Source organism: Silene latifolia, chromosome 8 (assembly GCF_048544455.1).
Source record: "Silene latifolia isolate original U9 population chromosome 8, ASM4854445v1, whole genome shotgun sequence".
In the NCBI taxonomy this organism is placed as follows: Eukaryota; Viridiplantae; Streptophyta; class Magnoliopsida; order Caryophyllales; family Caryophyllaceae; genus Silene; species Silene latifolia.
Window position 1 is genome coordinate 39,501,007 of NC_133533.1, and position 18,677 is coordinate 39,519,683.

Sequence of the window (18,677 nt, forward strand, 5' to 3'; positions counted from 1 at the left end):
AAGACCCACTTGCGGTAAACAACCTTATGACCTCTCTGGTAAATTGACCAACTCCCAGACCTCATTCTTAGCCATAGACTCTATCTCTTCTTTCATGGCATTAATCCATTTATCGGAATCATCACTATTCATAGCTTGTGAAAACGTAACCGGATCATTATCCACACTAATGTCAAATTCACATTGATATACTTCATAGTCATCCGAAATAGTGGCCTTCTAGGTCTTGTGGACCTTCTTAATGTTATTTCAGGTCTTTGTATCAACAACCTCAGTGGCGATGTTATCATTCGGGAGTGGAGGATCATCAACATTAGGTTCCACAATATTGACTGAGTCAACATTATCATTATGTGGAACTTCATCAATAGAAATTGGGGGCAAAGGAACTGGAATTGCCACCCTAACCTTATTGACGACGACATCCCTTACCTGATCACTCCCACTAACTTCGCCATTCTCAAGGAATTTGGCATTTCCGGTTTCAACAATTCTTGTCTTGTGTGTAGGACAGTAAAACCTATACCCTTTGGACTTTTCTGGATAGCCGATAAAGAAACCACTAATGGTTCTAGGATCAAGCTTCCTTTCATGTGGATTATAAATGCGTGCCTCTGCTGGGCATCCCCATACATGTAAGTGTTGAAGCCTCGGTTTCCATCCTTTCCACAGTTCAAATGGTGTCTTTGAAACTGCTTTACTGGGAACCCGATTTCCAACATACACAGCAGTCATAAGGGCATGCATCCACAACTTCATGGGTAGATTGGTATTACTCATCATTGTCCTCACAGCCTCTAATAGGGTTAGATTACGCCTCTCAGCAACACCATTCATCCATGGAGAACCATGAGTTGTGTACTGAGGGACAATACCCAAACTTTCAAGGAGTTTTGCAAACGGACCAGGATGTTGTCCTGATTCATCATATTTGCCATAATATTCACCACCCCTATCTGACCTTACGATTTTCACTTTCTTTCCCAATTGTCTTTCCACCTCCTTAATGTAAACCTCTAAAGCGTTTAATTATTGAGATTTTTCATGCAAAAGGTAAAGATAACAATAACGTGAATAATCATCAATAAAGGTGATGAAATATTTCTCTCCGCTCATGGAGGGAACATCAAATGGACCACATATGTCTGTATGTATAATTTCTAAAAGAGCAGTGCTTCTTGTGGACCCTTTCTTGGTGTGTTTGGTTTGCTTACCCTTAATGCATTCCACACACGTCCCAAAATTCGTAAAATCAAGAGAAGGTAGTATATTGTCTTTAACCAATATGCTTATTCTTTCTCTTGAAATATGGGCCAAACGTTTATGCCACAAGAAGGAGGAACTTTCATTAGACCTTCCACGTTTCGAACTAACATTATTATGCAGGGAAACATTATGAGAAACACAAAGAGATTCTGAAAACAATTTATCTAAATAAATTCGATACAATCCGTTTTCCAAAATTCCAGAACCAACAAAAATATTGTCTCGAAACATACTGAAACAACCTTGTCCAAAACTTAATTTAAAACCATCATTATCTAACTTAGAAACTGAAATTAAATTGCGTCCGAAGGAGGGAACATAAAGGGTATCCTCCAACTTCAACTTAAATCCAGTGCTTAATTCCAAGCTAAACCTTCCAATGGCTTCTACGGAGGCTTTATCTTTATTCCCCATGTATAAGGAGGCCTCATTTGGATTTATGTTTCTTGTCGTAAGGAATCCCTGTAAGGAATTCTAAACATGTACATTAGAACCTGAATCTAGCCACCATGTATTAGAAGGAACTTCAACATAATTTGATTCGAAACATACTAAAGCCAAAGGCTTACCCTTCTTTTCGAAACAATTCTTACGCTTTATGCAGTCATTCTGAAAGTGCCCAGGTTTCTTACAGAAAAAACAACTTTCCTGCTTCTTAATATCCTTCTTTATGCCAGATCCAGACAGCTTATCAGAAGGGCCAGACTTCATGCCCTTTCTGTTTCCAAACTTACCCTTAGATTTCCCGCTTACATGATGCACATGATGTGCCTGGGATAAGCCAAGATTCTTACTTGAGGCATCACCTCATCTTTCTGTTTGATTCTTGCGCTTCTGAACCAGTTTATTGGTCAATTCATTAACACTCCAAATTTCCTTAACAATGTTGTAATGAAGATTGAAAGCATCAAACTTATCGTGCAAAGAGTTGATGATAAATCAAGGCGAGGAACGGATCCTCAACTTTCATGCCCGGTTTTCCCAACTTAGTCGCCAGATTCCTCATGTGTAACACATGCTTCTTTGCATGGTGGTTACACTCTCATTATACTTAGCAGTGGTAAGTTCGGACATAAGCCTTCCAGCTACCGCTTTATCGGTGATCCGAAAGCGTTCCTTAATGATTTCCATGTACTTACTCGGGCTGTGTGTTACGACTGTCTCCGAAATGGAGGACTTAATGTTTGGTGCGGTGGTAAGACGCAAAAACTTTAGGCAAAGACTATCAGATTTCTTCCACCAGTTATACTCTTCAAGTACTTCTTTACTCGCATCGGTTAAGTGGTTCACCGAGCAACCATTAAGCACTTGATCGAGTTCAAGGATCCCTAAATAGAACTCGAGATGCTCTTTCCATTCCGAGTAATTAGTACCATCAAGTTGTGGAACAGCTTGGACACGATTATTGAGAGAGCTTTGCAACGATGCGCATTATGAACAATGCTCAAAACATTAGGCTTTGAGTTTAACACACAATAGCAATTATGACTAAGACTTGAAACTTAAATGAGTAACTCATAAACATTTATCAGGCAAGTATAGTATCTGTGGACAACCTACACATGCTTAATTACATAATAGAGTATACCCTCCTTAATGAGTGTTTCACTTTAATGTCAGGTTACATGTGGGTAAAACCTTAATACAAGTTACTTTACTCTCCTTAATGGGTGTTTTTGTAACACCCCCATATTCCAAGTGCCTTACCAGGACCACTTAAGGCATGAAAGTGCTACCATCTCGGTTCTCCGAGGCAATGATAATCATAAGACAATTAAGAAACTTACTTTAAAAGTAAATATAGTTTAAGTGATTACATGATCAAAACCAAAACTGCTAAACTGAAAAACAACATTCTCAGACGGTCTACTGCTAAAACTATCAAAGCTATGAAACATCGTCTGACACAGCGGAAGACTTCTAACTGCCACGTGATGACTCATCCTAGCTATCCCATACACATCATATCATACCTGCTCAATAACTGCTCACCACCCCCGAATGGATCACCACAGTTTTTAAAACATTTAAACGGGGTCAGTACTAACACTACTACAAATCCAGGCAACTACAACGCCCCTTTAACAACGATTATTCACGAAAATCACAATAGACGTTGTAGAATGTATGGCGCGAATTTTACTAAAATCAATTACAACGGGTATGGTTATAAAAACCGTTGTTATTCGTTTTAACAACGGGTCACACATGAACAACCGTTGTTAATAATTTGGCGCAAAATTGGCGCAAAGTTAGTGAAAAGTAATCACAACGGTTATTTTTGAAACCCGTTGTTAAAACTTATTTAACAACGGGTGTTTTCTACAACCGTTGTTAAAACATATTTCACAACGGTTGTTGTTTAATAACCGTTGTCAATACCTTCCATACTATAAACCACACAAACACAAGTCTGCTGCAGCCACAAAACACAAACCTTAATACACAAACACAAACCCAGCAGCAGCCAAACACAAACACAAAACACACACTTTCTCATCGTCTCTTTCTCTCTTTCTCATCGTCGCTTTATCTTCTCGCCGTCACTGTTGATTTCATCGTCTCTTTACGTACGTTCTGTAATTATCAGGTTTGTTTCATCGTCATTATTTTATTGTTCTAATTATTTCATTTCAATGTATGTGTTTTTATCGACCATTAGGTTCCGTTCAGCATCTGCTAATTATTTCATTTCCATGTATGTGTTTCTAATTATTTCATTTCCATCTTCTTTGGCGTCCTTCATTACGGATCGAGCATGTTTTAGCAGTTAGGGTTTGGAGAATATATTGAGATAATGGAAATGCATGTTAGTTGAGATAATGCAATGTATTTATACTAATGTGTGGGTTGAGTTGTTTTTTAATTAATATATATGTTAGGAAGTTGTGCCATATATGTTAGGAAGTTGTGCCATAATCAGATCTTGATGATGACTGATAGATCTATGGAGTTGAAAAAATGGAAGCAAATCAAACAAGCATAACTCAACACTTTCAAAATGATCATTTCATTTAATTTTAAACCAAATACATTACAGCAATTATCAAAAATCAAAAGATGTATAATAAGCCGGAACAACCCCGGTTAAGCGTAAAAAGCGCTTCTCAACCTGCCACCAATCACGCCACTCTGGTATACCGCTAACTTCCGGGTCATTGGCTTCATATTTTGCAATAACAGATTGAATATATGCAAGGACACGACTTGCATGTGGAGATAAGGTTGGAAGAGTACAACTCAACATATCTCTGGTCATGAGCCAAGTTGCGAGTAACAGTAGACTAGGGTATGAAGATGATGATGATGATGAGGCTTTGTTGACAAGCCGGACTGCTTCACGCCTCTTAATCCAATAATTCCGTTGATGTTCAAGGGATGCTTTGATTAATGGGTGTTGATCGGCGGGAAGCCCGGCGAGAACCTTCCCATCATCTTCAATCGTTTGTGTAAGCCATTCTTCGTTGTTGATAAAATTAGGGTTCATTGCCATGTTGTTTCAATTAATGAATGTTAGTAAAGGATGCTTTAATATGTTGGTAAAGGATGCTTTAATATTTATAGCTAGTAATATTTAATTTAATTTTTTTTTATTTTTTAAGAACAAACAACAACGGTTATTTACAAACAACCCGTTGTCTTTAGTTATAACAACGGTTTTGTATATTAAAACCCGTTGTTATAACTTTCCCCCCAAAATTGAGTCACACTTTCCACAACGGGTTTTTATATTTAAAACCGTTGTTAATAGTTTTAACAACGGTTTCCGTAAGAAAACTAACCGTTGTTAAAACCTTCTACAACGGACGCTTTAACAACGTCCGCTTTTTTATATAACAACGGTTTTTGACCGTTGTTATAGCCTGTATCTGTAGTAGTGTAATCACACAATTTATATAAACCAACAATAAGATAAACAGACAGCTTAACCGTCACACATATACAACCACACCAATTCCAACAATCTCAATCACCGACATCGTCCACTTTGGACCCCGCCCCCGATGGGGGACCGCACCGTACCCACCAAATCCCCGCTCCTCATAATGAGCGATAACCCTGTCCATTAATGTGCACATCCCCTTCCGTGGCGGGTTCCACGAAGGGCGAAACTAGGGCGTGAAGCCACTCCCGCAAGTGACTCCACTCGGTAGAACGCATCTCGAGAACCATAGGCAACCAATCACAATCACAATATCAACAACCGTCTGAATCTATCAACAATGTACAATCACAATCACAGCCGTCACAATACAATTACTATATCAAACAATCAATCTCAACACATCAACAATCATCCCATTATGGGACTAATACTGAGTAGGAAATCCTACCTGGAACAGCAACACAATCAGACGGTCTCAACAGCTGTATCACAATTCCTTTTCTACGAATCCTCCTCCTAACATATAATCACATAATTACTAACAATCACAAAACTAACACAAAACCCCCAATCCCAAAATTAGGGTTTAACCAAATTAAAGGAAAGACAATAAAAAGGGTACATAGATCTTACCCTCGACGCAAGGAACTCAACGGTATAATCAACGCTCAGAACTGACCTTCCAAACTCCGGGTATTGCTAATAATGCGATTAGGATGAAGAACTTGCTTGCTTTCTCTCTTAAACAGTAATTTAGGTTTTGCAAAAGTGATTTAGAATAATGACGACAAAGCTTATATACCTTAATCGCATAATTAACAAAACCCGAGAAAACTCCCCGTAAAACCGGCTACTCGATCGAGTACCCAAGCCTACTCGATAGAGTACCCCCTTACTCTATCGAGTACCTAAGGCTACTTGATAGAGTACCCCCTTACTCTATCGAGTACCTAAGGCTACTTGATAGAGTACCCCCTTACTCTATCGAGTACCTAAGGCTACTTGATAGAGTACCCTACAGGTCAGAAACTTTTCTAAAACGCAACTTACCCTTACTCAACAGAGTAAGGCCTACTCGATAGAGTACCCCAAGACTCATAAAACCGTAGTATTACAGTCTTCCCTCCTTAAAAAGAACTTCGTCCCCGAAGTTCAACCCATACATAAAACAACCATACTAACTCGACCAAGACACAACAACATAACTAAGAACTCAAGAACTCGACCAAACATAAAACATGAACTCTTAGCACCCACTCCACCAACTATGTTTACTTCCTTAACATGACTCACGATATCGTATCCACCACATATATATCTCTCATAACACCAACTCCATACATAACCAACTACCATCCTCTAACGCTGCTAGCTCCATAATATCATCCACTATCAAATCCAAAATCAAGACACTCATAGACATCAAACGGAATGTTACATTCTACCATCCTTAAAAGGAACTTCGTCCTCGAAGTTTACTAACACTTATAAACATCATCATCCAATTGTCAACACTGGTGAAATATTCTCACACTCCTAAACATCGAACTACTACAAGCACGGTCATGACTTTTAACAAAATTAACCACAACACGAATCAACCTTTTATTCGACATCAAGACTCAAACTTCTAAATATATTACCATATGCACACCCATCAAAATCTCTTTTATCCATCCTACTCCCCTTAAGATAAATGTTACGTCCTCGTAACTCGCTAATACTAAATCCTAGATATATCTTTTCATTATCCTCATCACACCGCATGTCAAAGATAACCACCTATAATCTAAACACTCGCCATGCACATATCCAAGGCTCTCTTACTTAGACAACTCTCATACTTCACTTCACTCGTCACACCACTTAACCTATACCACAAAATCCTTAGCTTAATCCAAAACTTCGCTTGTTCCCTATTACCACAACATGACACACGTCTCTATATAAACTATATAAAACTCTTATCGCCAAAAGCAGAACTCACGATCCACACGTGTTACGTACACTCATACTAGATCCTCAAATTCCTTTCTTTCATTACCGCAAGACTCATACATAACTTAACACGACACTAATTACTCAACACCCTACACTCACTGTCTCAACAAAGGATTATGAACCACCTGCATATATCAGATCATTACCACACATGTTCTACGAATCACTTGCCATGACTATGACCACTAAAGCCTTATCTAGAACAAGATCAAAAGTACTGTAACAACTTCTGACAACCGTGTCCCATCAACAGAACATTTCTATACCATGAGAACAACGAAAACATATACAACTCTCTTTATATTAAACTCTACCCTCCTTCTCAAACTGAAACTTGTAAGAAACATCAGCAAACAAAACAACAGTCTATTTGCCCAAACTGAAACTCACAGGGAGCAACGTCAAACAAAACAACAATCTATGTATAACTGGTATGTACTTTCGAAACTCGAATCATAATCATCCCGCCTACTCCACCACAACTGGTGACGGCATCACAACACCGCCACCAACAGCCACACCGCAGTGCGAAAATATCTGCATCACAACACTACGTACCGTGCCCGGATCACCACCCGAGGCACATCAACCACATCGATAGACATCACAGCTACATACAACTCCCATAAACACTGACTCAAAATAACTTCTCAGACAAGAAAAACTTATTCAAATCCACTTTACTAAATCACATCGCAACAGATTATATGAATTAAACAGATAATAACCTCGTGAATATCATCCCCTTACCATATCACAGATTAACATGTATCATGAATACATAGAAGCATAACTAGTCATGCCAAAACAGTCAAATTATTACCTTTTAAACATCATTCCATTAAGCTATCGTATCCAACATATATTACAGAACATTCAGATAACAACTATATAATTATCACACCATACCACTTCTTGTGAGGTCAAAACCTCACACAAACATTTATATATGACATAGACCCATAATCACATCCAACCAGTCAATCCTGATCACGTAAGTTACCACTCAACAAAGGTTACCTGTCGCCCGAGCTTAATTCGTAGGCCCCTCATAACACATTCTCTCATTCACATAACCATCACCTCATGCCAAATATAACCATACCATTAATACTCAACTACTAACAACCGCCTCATATAACCACATCTTACACTCTCTCACAACCATACATATCAACCTGGTCTCTGCAAAATCAACCGCTTCAGAATTGTTACCTTTCTAATGTACCATCACCCTTAACCACTAGTCACAAACCATAACACTACCACTGTCCGGACATCAAATCCTTACACTCATCTCTAAATATCACGATTTCTTTCCTATCCTTGGTTAACATCCCAAATAACGAACATCAAATCCATCAACAAAATTACTTCAACATTCTTCCCAATACCATTCTTAACTGTATCATCATCTAAATCTCCACCAAAATCTCATATCATGCAGATATTCTACCAACTTCTTACTTTCCTGAATTCCTCAAAACTCAAGACTAATCATGTTATTCCGAAACTCCTATATAACCATTAATTCAATTCCTCATGATAGTATCATGCATCTTGACGATTCCTTACTTTTATATCACATAACTCCGGTCAACATTTTCTTAGTTTTATTCCCCTCATTCTTTTCTTTTACACTCTACAAAATCAATTAACATTCAACTCCTTATCACTTCTACCTAACTCTTTAGTGTTCCGGTTACTTTCTCACTGCTCCATAACTCACATCTAATTATTTCATATCGATTTCATCTCACTCTTTCTTACCACAAATATTCTCTTATTATGTCATCAATCACCCTTGCCACTAATCCATCCATAGAATCAACGATTACTGTTCAACAATTACATCTCTAGAAATCAAAATTCCTTTCATACCGCTAATTGCCCAAGGAAATCACACAGTAGATTCATCTCTTAATAAACCAAATCTCCCAAACTCCCTCACTGTGTATAAATCTCCCTCGCGACATGTCTCCATAAAGTTCACTGTATAGCACTCTTCTCAACCCCTTTAAAACGAACTTTCACTACATATATCCTTAACCCACACGACTCCTAACCATCTCTCTCCAAAATTCTTTACACATCTCAAGCTGCCACTATCCACACCCCTACCTTCAATCTTTTTATTCTCACGTTCCTTAGACTCACATCATCCCTTGCCCATATTCACTCGCTTTTATGTTACTCAACACACAATCATATCACTCTTCTCATCTCAGAAAACATGCTCTATGTCTTAATTAAGCCATAACGGTCTTTCTTTTCTTTTTCCATTATCTATCACAACCACATATAGCTCATCTCCTCCCACCAAACTCATACTCATCAAAAGGTGCCACTCACCACCCCATAAGATTGGTTAACTTACGTATCAGGATCAACGTACATGTAAAACAATGCATAAAGAAGCAAAATAATAACTTTGAATTAAACATAATATGCAACGAATTCAAAAGATAAGCATATGACCCAAATTAGGGGTCACTAGATCGAGTACAGGCCACTCGATCGAGTAAGGGACTTACTCGATCGAGTAGGTGAAGATCAGAAGCACGTAAAACAAATCACCAGGGATACTCGATCGAGTAACTAACGCACTCGATCGAGTGCCCCCTTACTCGATCGAGTACCAAGGATACTCGATCGAGTACCCCAATTCTCAGCACTGTCCAGTTTTCGTAAAACAGTCATAACTCACTCATTTCTTGATCGTTTTGGGCGTGTGACCTATCGTTAGAATCGTAAAAGAACAAGCTATCACCTCCAATTGGAATCACATTAAAATCATTAATGCATCTCAAGTTATAACAGTTTAAAGACAACCTTGCTATAATCGAAAACACAACTACTTGCTTTTACTTCCAAACAACTTAAATGACAACATGATAAACAAAAACAACTCGATGCTCATAAAACCAGTATCCCTAACCACATGTTACTAACTTCAAAAGCCAAGCAACAACGTCCATTATGCACATGCATCACTCAATTTACCAATCACATATTACCCACATGTTTTTATTATATAACTTTACGTAAATCACAATTATATGACATCAAGTATCATATTCACATGTTACTAGCATAACAACCTTATAAAATCTCTTCCATCATACAACATCCTTAAAAAAAAAATTCATATTATCATGCAACAATTATCATCTTTTTCATCAATTATTCATCCTCTTACTCAAACTTTCAACTATATAAACTCGTACAACACTACCAACAACATATATGTATACATAACTCTATGTATAACTCAAATCAAACAAACTTTCTTTCCGTATTTCTATAATGCCATCTTGTAAAACAACTATCATGCTTTCAATCAATAACTTACAAAATCGCATCATCACCATCTTTCCTACATATTCCCCATTCTCCACATGCATACATCCACTGATTCATGCCACACATCACCATATAGGTACACAATTCACAAGATAAACACATAGCGATCTCGACTCATATCCCATGGTGACCGGTTCAAAATTGTAGGGCGAGTTCGCGACTTTAGGACGTCTCCCAAGCCTTTGCATTAGCTCCTACAACTTTTACCCCGGGTTCATTTTATTTGACTCCCTATGTTTATTGGGTTCATTGGTTACAGGTTTCAGGATCGTCGCTCTGATACCATTTGTAACACCCCCATACTCCAAGTGCCTTACCAGGACCACTTAAGGCATGGAAGTGCTACCATCTCGGTTCTCCGAGGCAATGATAATCATAAGACAATTAAGAAACGTACTTTAAAAGTAAATATAGTTTAAGTGATTACATGATCAAAACCAAAACTGCTAAACTGAAAAACAACATTCTCAAACGGTCTACTGCTAAAACTATCAAAGCTATGAAACATCGTCTGACACAGCGGAAGACTTCTAACTGCCACGTGATGACTCATCCCAGCTATCCCATACACATCATATCATACCTGCTCAATAACTGCTCACCACCCCCGAATGGATCACCACAGTTTTTAAAACATTTAAACGGGGTCAGTACTAATCACACAATTTATATAAACCAACAATAAGATAAACAGACAGCTTAACCGTCACACATATACAACCACACCAATTCCAACAATCTCAATCACCGACTGTCCACTGGACCAGCCCTGCCAGTGGGGGACCGCAGCCGTACCCACCAAATCCCCGCTCCTCATAATGAGCGATAACCCTGTCCATTAATGTGCACATCCCCTTCCGTGGCGGGTTCCACGAAGGGCGAAACTAGGGCGTGAAGCCACTCCCGCAAGTGACTCCACTCAGCCGAGAACGCATCTCGAGAACCATAGGCAACCAATCACAATCACAATATCAACAACCGTCTGAATCTATCAACAATGTACAATCACAATCACAGCCGTCACAATACAATTACTATATCAAACAATCAATCTCAACACATCAACAATCATCCCATTATGGGACTAATACTGAGTAGGAAATCCTACCTGGAACAGCAACACAATCAGACGGTCTCAACAGCTGTATCACAATTCCTTTTCTACGAATCCTCCTCCTAACATATAATTACTAACAATCACAAAACTAACACAAAACCCCCAATCCCAAAATTAGGGTTTAACCAAATTAAAGGAAAGACAATAAAAAGGGTACATAGATCTTACCCTCGACGCAAGGAACTCAACGGTATAATCAACGCTCAGAACTGACCTTCCAAACTCCGGGTATTGCTAATAATGCGATTAGGATGAAGAACTTGCTTGCTTTCTCTCTTAAACAGTAATTTAGGTTTTGCAAAAGTGATTTAGAATAATGACGACAAAGCTTATATACCTTAATCGCATAATTAACAAAACCCGAGAAAACTCCCCGTAAAACCGGCTACTCGATCGAGTACCCAAGCCTACTCGATCGAGTACCCCCTACTCTATCGAGTACCTAAGGCTACTCGATAGAGTACCCCCTTACTCTATCGAGTACCTAAGGCTACTCGATAGAGTACCCCCTTACTCTATCGAGTACCTAAGGCTACTCGATAGAGTACCCCCTTACTCTATCGAGTACCTAAGGCTACTCGATAGAGTACCCCCTTACTCTATCGAGTACCTAAGGCTACTTGATAGAGTACCCCCTTACTCTATCGAGTACCTAAGGCTACTTGATAGAGTACCCTACAGGTCAGAAACTTTTCTAAAACGCAACTTACCCTTACTCAACAGAGTAAGGCCTACTCGATAGAGTACCCCAAGACTCATAAAACCGTAGTATTACAGTTTTACTTTAATGTCAGGTTACCTGTGGGTAAAACCTTAATACAAGTTACTTTACCCCATTAGATGCTTAGTCGGAAATTCACTACATAATTTGAGTCCACTGTGGCGAACCTCAACCTAATGTGAATGTTCAATATGATTCCATTATGAGATTTGATCGCGTACGAGATAAAATCTTTGTGGTGAATTTCAACTTGTCATAATGCGAAAGTCTCTTACATTCGATATCAAATGATATATTTACACAAATAATATGTAGGCTTACAACAACAATATGATAATTATATTAACTTATGTACTTAATAACATAAATATCACACGAGCATACATAATCAAACATAAGGTATCGTAAACTATAATGCGAGAAGGAACTTATTCATGCTTAAGAGCTTCGATCGAGTGAAACATTAGCTCGATCGAGAACTATTATGAATAAAACAAAAAATCATAATTTTTAACCAAAAAAGTCCTGAAACTCAATGAAGACGTCAGAATTAGGCTTAAAAACGCTAACCCTGTTATGCAGTCTGGTTTAGAACGCCGTTTACACTCGAAAAACATTATTATAACATCAAAATTTGACACTCAAAACTGGTGAACAGTAACTTTCTGCGTGAACAGTGTTCGTGAATAGTGCTGTCGGTGAACAGTGTAGAACAGTGTAGATGTGCGATTAAGAACCATAAACAATAAAATACAAACATCATACGAATTGAAATAATTCGATTAGGACATCATAAGAATTGAAATAATTCAATTAGGGCATCATAAGAATTGAAATAATTCAATTAGGGCAGCGGAAACAATCATAATCAAACGAGTAAACAATCAACCATGAATGAAAATAATAACATCATAATTAAACATTAATTTCATTCAAAAGACATAATTGAAACATTAATCAGAACTATAACTGCAATCACAATCCTGCTCTAATACCACATGTAAACTAAATTTAGAGGATCTTGATTGCAGTGATAACTACAGATGAGTACTTACGTGGAGTAGTCATTAGATATGATAAGGAGATTCCTTGAAATCTACAAGAAGATAAACTCCAATCTTTTGCCTTCTCCTGCCTCCCTTATTCTCTAATTCTCTTCTTGTGTGTTTCTCTTAATGAATATGAATTAGGTTAAAACCACAAACAGGTGTAGCTTTTATTATATATGTGGCAGGAGGGGCATAATTAGATAAGTGGGCCTAATATGTTAATGGCCTGTAAACATTAACCGTAATCCACTTAGTCTATTACTCCGACTAAAAACCCAAAACATCATATTTAGCTATTATCTATTAGAGTGACTGACGTCAGTAATTAGGTCCACATAATAGAGAATTAATATGATAATTCTTACATGAGGATGAATAACAAAGTCTACGGGTGTTGCTTCCGGTCTAGAACCATGCAGCCAAGCGTAAGATGAGCCGAGCTTCCACCCCCCATGAAACAGAAGTAAGCAGCTGATACGGAATGTTAAGTCAAACATCTTACGATGAAATTGAAGATGGTCGTCGCGAGGTTTAAGTGTAGAAGCTTTGATTGTCGGGAAATGAATAAATGATCCAAATTGCCAGCCATTAAAGACATATACAGTTACCTTCCTAGCATAGCGTAGATATTAGTACTGTAAACATAATTGCATTGAACTCAATAAACATTGAAACCAATGAAACAGATCATCTACTCGAGCAGGTGTGACGACATAATTCCTGTTTGTTATTTAGGGCATTCTAGCAGGTGTGGAAGCATGCAGTACTAGTGTACTACAATCCCGAGAAATAATAAAAATTGACACTAATTAACCTATGACGATTAAAATTCTACTCCCTCCCATCCATCCTTTTTTTCCCCTTTGAAGTGGGCACGAAGATTAAGGATGGGGAGTATAATATTGATAAATATATGGGAAGATGATAGAGTTACACCAGGTGTATGAGGCCCCCATACACCACCAATAATAACGCGCCACTTGTCCAACTTAAGAATCTTATTTAATCTAATTAATCCCTTGATTCTTTCATTAATTACCCCCCTAATTAATATTCTCGGTTTTGCCACATATTTTATTAATTAAAAAAAACTTCTCTCCTAATTTATATTTAACTCTTATTTATTACTAATACCTTTTATTATTTTTAGTATTTATGTATACCTTTAATAATTCGTATATTTATGTATACCTCTAATATACGTACACAGTCTTGTATACGCTACGGTTTAATATACGTACTGTTTTAATTTCTTTATACGGTATGATTATTCCTTATATGTATGTTTATGTATTTACGAAAATACATTATTTGCGTTAATTTTTTTTTTTTTAATTTTTTTTTTCAATTAATATTTTTTCATATAATGCCTTTTATTTTGTCTTATATTATTTTAAATTATATCTAAATTTCGTTGTAATTTTTTTTTTTTTGCAGTTTTGTTTTATACACACTGTTTTTAATATTTAATTTCTTTAAATTAATTTTTTTTAAAAATTTTAAATTTTAAATTAAATTTATTTTATGATTAATTTTCATTGTACTTTTTTTTTTGCTTATGTGGGTATGAGTAAGTTATGTGTTTTTTTATACACATTATTTTAAAATTTTAATTAAATTAATAAATATTTTATTTTTTTAAGTTATAAGAAGTATTTGCTAATATCCATGACTGGAAGTTAAAAGGACCTTATATATATTTATATATATCTATAGGACTGGACATATGACAGTATAAGTTAGTGGGTGCAGTGGTTGAGTTCATGCTTTCCTTACTAAGTGTCTCGTGTTCGAATCCTCTTGTGGGTTTTTCTTTTTGTTTTTGGCATAATTTTGCACAAGTTAACCGAATGCTTTTTCTTTTTGTTTTTGGCATAATTTTGCACAAGTTAACCGAATGCTATTCTAATACTTGAAGACATATACTCAATACTGTGAAAATGAATTAAGGAAAATAGTCATTGATTTTGATTGATCATACATTATTTGATTAAAGAAGTCAAATGATATACAAATAAAAATTCATACTTCCTATTTACAACCTATGACTATAACTTGTATATTGAGAATATTGAGAATTTGAATATTGTGACCTAAATTGCGATTGGGAGAACGTCGGAGTATTTTGTGACGGTGTAAAACGTGGAGTATTTTGTGTACCACTAAAGCCACTCATAAAGGATGAAGCATCATCGTTTGGAACATGTCGGGTTGGGTTCGTATTTGGGGGGAGCGTAGTGGTTGTCGGATCCTCATCATTTGTCTTTCTCCTTCTCTTTGTCTGTTTGACAATACGTCTTCTGCCATTCCCTCGCTTGTCGGGGGGGGGGGGTCTCTAATGTCACCTTCTTGTTGAGGTGTGTTTATGATAGTCTCCCTAGGTCGTAGTCTCCTACGACCCCACATTTTCGAGGAAACTCCACCGCCGCAAATGAATCTATAGATCGTATCCCAAAGATGAGCCTCCAACTCTTTGATTAGTTCATCGGTTCTTCTATTATAAATGGCAGAAGACCCTTGACTTTGCATAGCCAACCTCTTAATGTAATCATTTTTTACCGTTATCTCAAGAGACCTTTTAACACGTTCTGACTCATCGGGGTTGTAGTACCCAACCCGAATATTTTCGTATCCTCTAACCAAATCCTTGCGCCACCGATCCAATATGTATTTGTCTGGGATAGCTTTTACGTCCAACACATCAAGACATTTCATGATATGGCGACATAAGATCCCTCTAAATTCAAACATCTTACAACCACATTTATACTCACCAGTGATTGTGTCAATACTCACTTCAAAACTTCTTCGATCTTTCTTCCAAAATGCTTCTGTCACTTTTGATGTGGCCCTAAACCTCTTGATGAAACCCAAACTATTTGGAAGAGTTTCGACGTTGGTGCTTATACAACCATATACCTCAGTTTTCACCTCTCCGATTCTTGTTTGTGTAGACCTTACTAAAGATATCCTCGAATAATATCATGGGATCCCATTTAAGTGGGCTCTTAATGTCTTTGGCGTTATTGACTTTCTCGTCCTCCACCTTTTTCTCTATGGCATCCTCGTACTGCTTCATGAATTGCATCAGGCCGGTTTCTATGCTCATGTACGTTTTATAAATCTGTTTGTTTGTTCACTCCTCTGAGTAGAAGACATACCCGCACAGAAAGTGTCTTTCCAAAAAACAGGCATCCACCGCTCTCTCATATCCCATGCACCCCTCAACCATTTGTTGCGTCGCAAGTTGTATTTTTCCATGAAATCGTCCCACATATCTTGCAGTTCCTCCTCCGTGATACTCTCGTGCACAAGCGTACGCAAATCTCTGTCAATCTGAGGAAATTGTGGGTGGTCTTTTAGATTCTTATCCGCGTTTTGAAGAATATGCCAAAGGCATAATCTATGTTTAGTCTCCGGGAACACTTTCTTGATTGCCCCTTCCATTGCTTTACATTGATCAGTTAGTAAGACAGTCGGAGCTCTCCCCATACATTCCTTCCACTTCTCAAACACCCACTCGAATGACTCGGTGTCTTCGTATGAAATTAAAGCCGCTGCATATAATATTGTACTTCCATGATGATTAACTCCAACGAATGGACAGAAAGGCATCTGGTACCTGTTGCTTAGGAATGTACTATCGAACGACGATGGGTCACCAAAAGCCTTGTACATGGCACGACATCGTGCATCAGACCAGAAAATGTTCAACAGCTTATTATCCGCGTCCCTTTCAACAGCGTAGTAAAAATCTGGATTCTGCGCTTTTAAGCCCTCGAAATAATTGAAGACCTCTTTAGCGTCCCCACGAAACCTACTTTTTCGACGTTCGCTGTTGATGAATTTTCTCGCGTCCTGCCCATTGAAATGTAGATTATGAATCCCTCCAACCTCCCTAACTAATGTGTTGAAGTTCCGGGTAATTGGTATGCCAGCTCTGTCATTCAACACCAACCTGGCCTTGAAATATTCGCTTATGTGCCTATAATTGACTACATGCCGGCTAACCTCAGGATTCAAATCGTGATTATGTACCAAATCACAAGTACAGATTACAAATTTCCCAGTGTCGTGATTTAATTTCCCAAATACATACATTTTACATGGTGTTATACACGAGCTTTTCTTCGTTGTATTGCCCTCTGAACACATAAGCCTAATCTTGTTCATCATGTGGAATCGTGGTTCTTTATCCCCAACCCCGTTTCGACGTACCCCCTGCTCCTTGAAGGGAGCCAAAAGTTGGCTACTACGAACATGAAGTTCAAACCCCGTCTTATAAGCGTAAGTATAACGACGAAACTGTTCACCTGATTCAAATTCCGCACCAATCGTAGGCTCAATAGCTGGTTGATTGTCTTCATTACCTTCGAACATGTCTTTGCCGCATGCCGTAACAATTCATGGTGTGTCATTCTCTTCAATGACTTCGTTTTCTCCCTCCTCCTCGATATACAAAGCATTTAAATCAAAACTACTCGACATTTTTAAATGATGAAGGTTGTTTTGAGAAGATGAAGGTGATGGAGTTGATGAACTTAGAGTTGGCTGTGTTGAACTACTTTGACTGTGGAAGTTGAAAGGTTAATCTCAATTTACTTTTATTTTTAATTTTTTTTAATTTTAAAAATAAAACCTACTATTTACGGTGGAAGTTGGAAGGTTTTCTCCCTAATTTTCTTTTAATTATTTTTAATTTCTTACTCATATTTTATTTTTAATTATTTATAATTTTAAAATTAAAACCTACTATTTACGGTGGAAGTTGGAAGGTTTTCTCCCTAATTTTCTTTTAATTAATTTGATGAAAAATTCCCGCCTAATTCTCCCGCCAACCTAATCCTACCATTATCCACACTCCCTATAAATCCCTATGATTTAGTCATATTGTACTTTTTTTTTTCAACTACATAATCTTTCAAATATTAACATTATGGGTGTCTTGCCGTCACCATATTGCGATCCCTCATTTGTAACAACCCTAGAAAGCTATGACAAGTTGCTCAGTAGAGATCCGACGTTCTTAATTGGGGAGGAGTTCATGGAAAAGGTGATGATCAATCGTCAGAAATTTATTGATCTTGCAGGCGCTAGGTTGGGTTTTTTACCTGGTTGTGACACTTACCCAGTCGTTCCTAGGCCAAGAAGGCCTCTTACAAGGAAAATGACATCTAAATTGTCTACTGGCCGTATCCAACTTAATTCAGAAGCAGCAATTGTCGTACTTGACATTCAAGCTATTCTAGATTATTATGAGATTGATGATCGCGA

The 18,677-nt window shown here is 37.6% G+C and overlaps 2 protein-coding genes across 2 annotated transcripts; both read right to left on the minus strand.

Moving 5' to 3' along the window:
• Positions 1-249: 249 nt before the first annotated feature.
• On the minus strand, positions 250-16,512 carry LOC141595072 (uncharacterized). The gene is made up of 6 exons (XM_074415044.1): positions 16,360-16,512; positions 15,979-16,154; positions 2,305-2,680; positions 1,819-2,037; positions 1,215-1,728; positions 250-1,016 (listed from the first exon to the last, which is right to left on the minus strand). Exons 1-6 carry the CDS (start codon positions 16,510-16,512, stop codon positions 250-252), a joined length of 2,205 nt encoding a protein of 734 aa, XP_074271145.1.
• LOC141595073 (protein FAR1-RELATED SEQUENCE 5-like) lies at positions 16,509-17,783 on the minus strand. Its single transcript, XM_074415045.1, has one exon. It carries the CDS (start codon positions 17,781-17,783, stop codon positions 16,509-16,511), a length of 1,275 nt encoding a protein of 424 aa, XP_074271146.1.
• Positions 17,784-18,677: the final 894 nt, after the last annotated feature.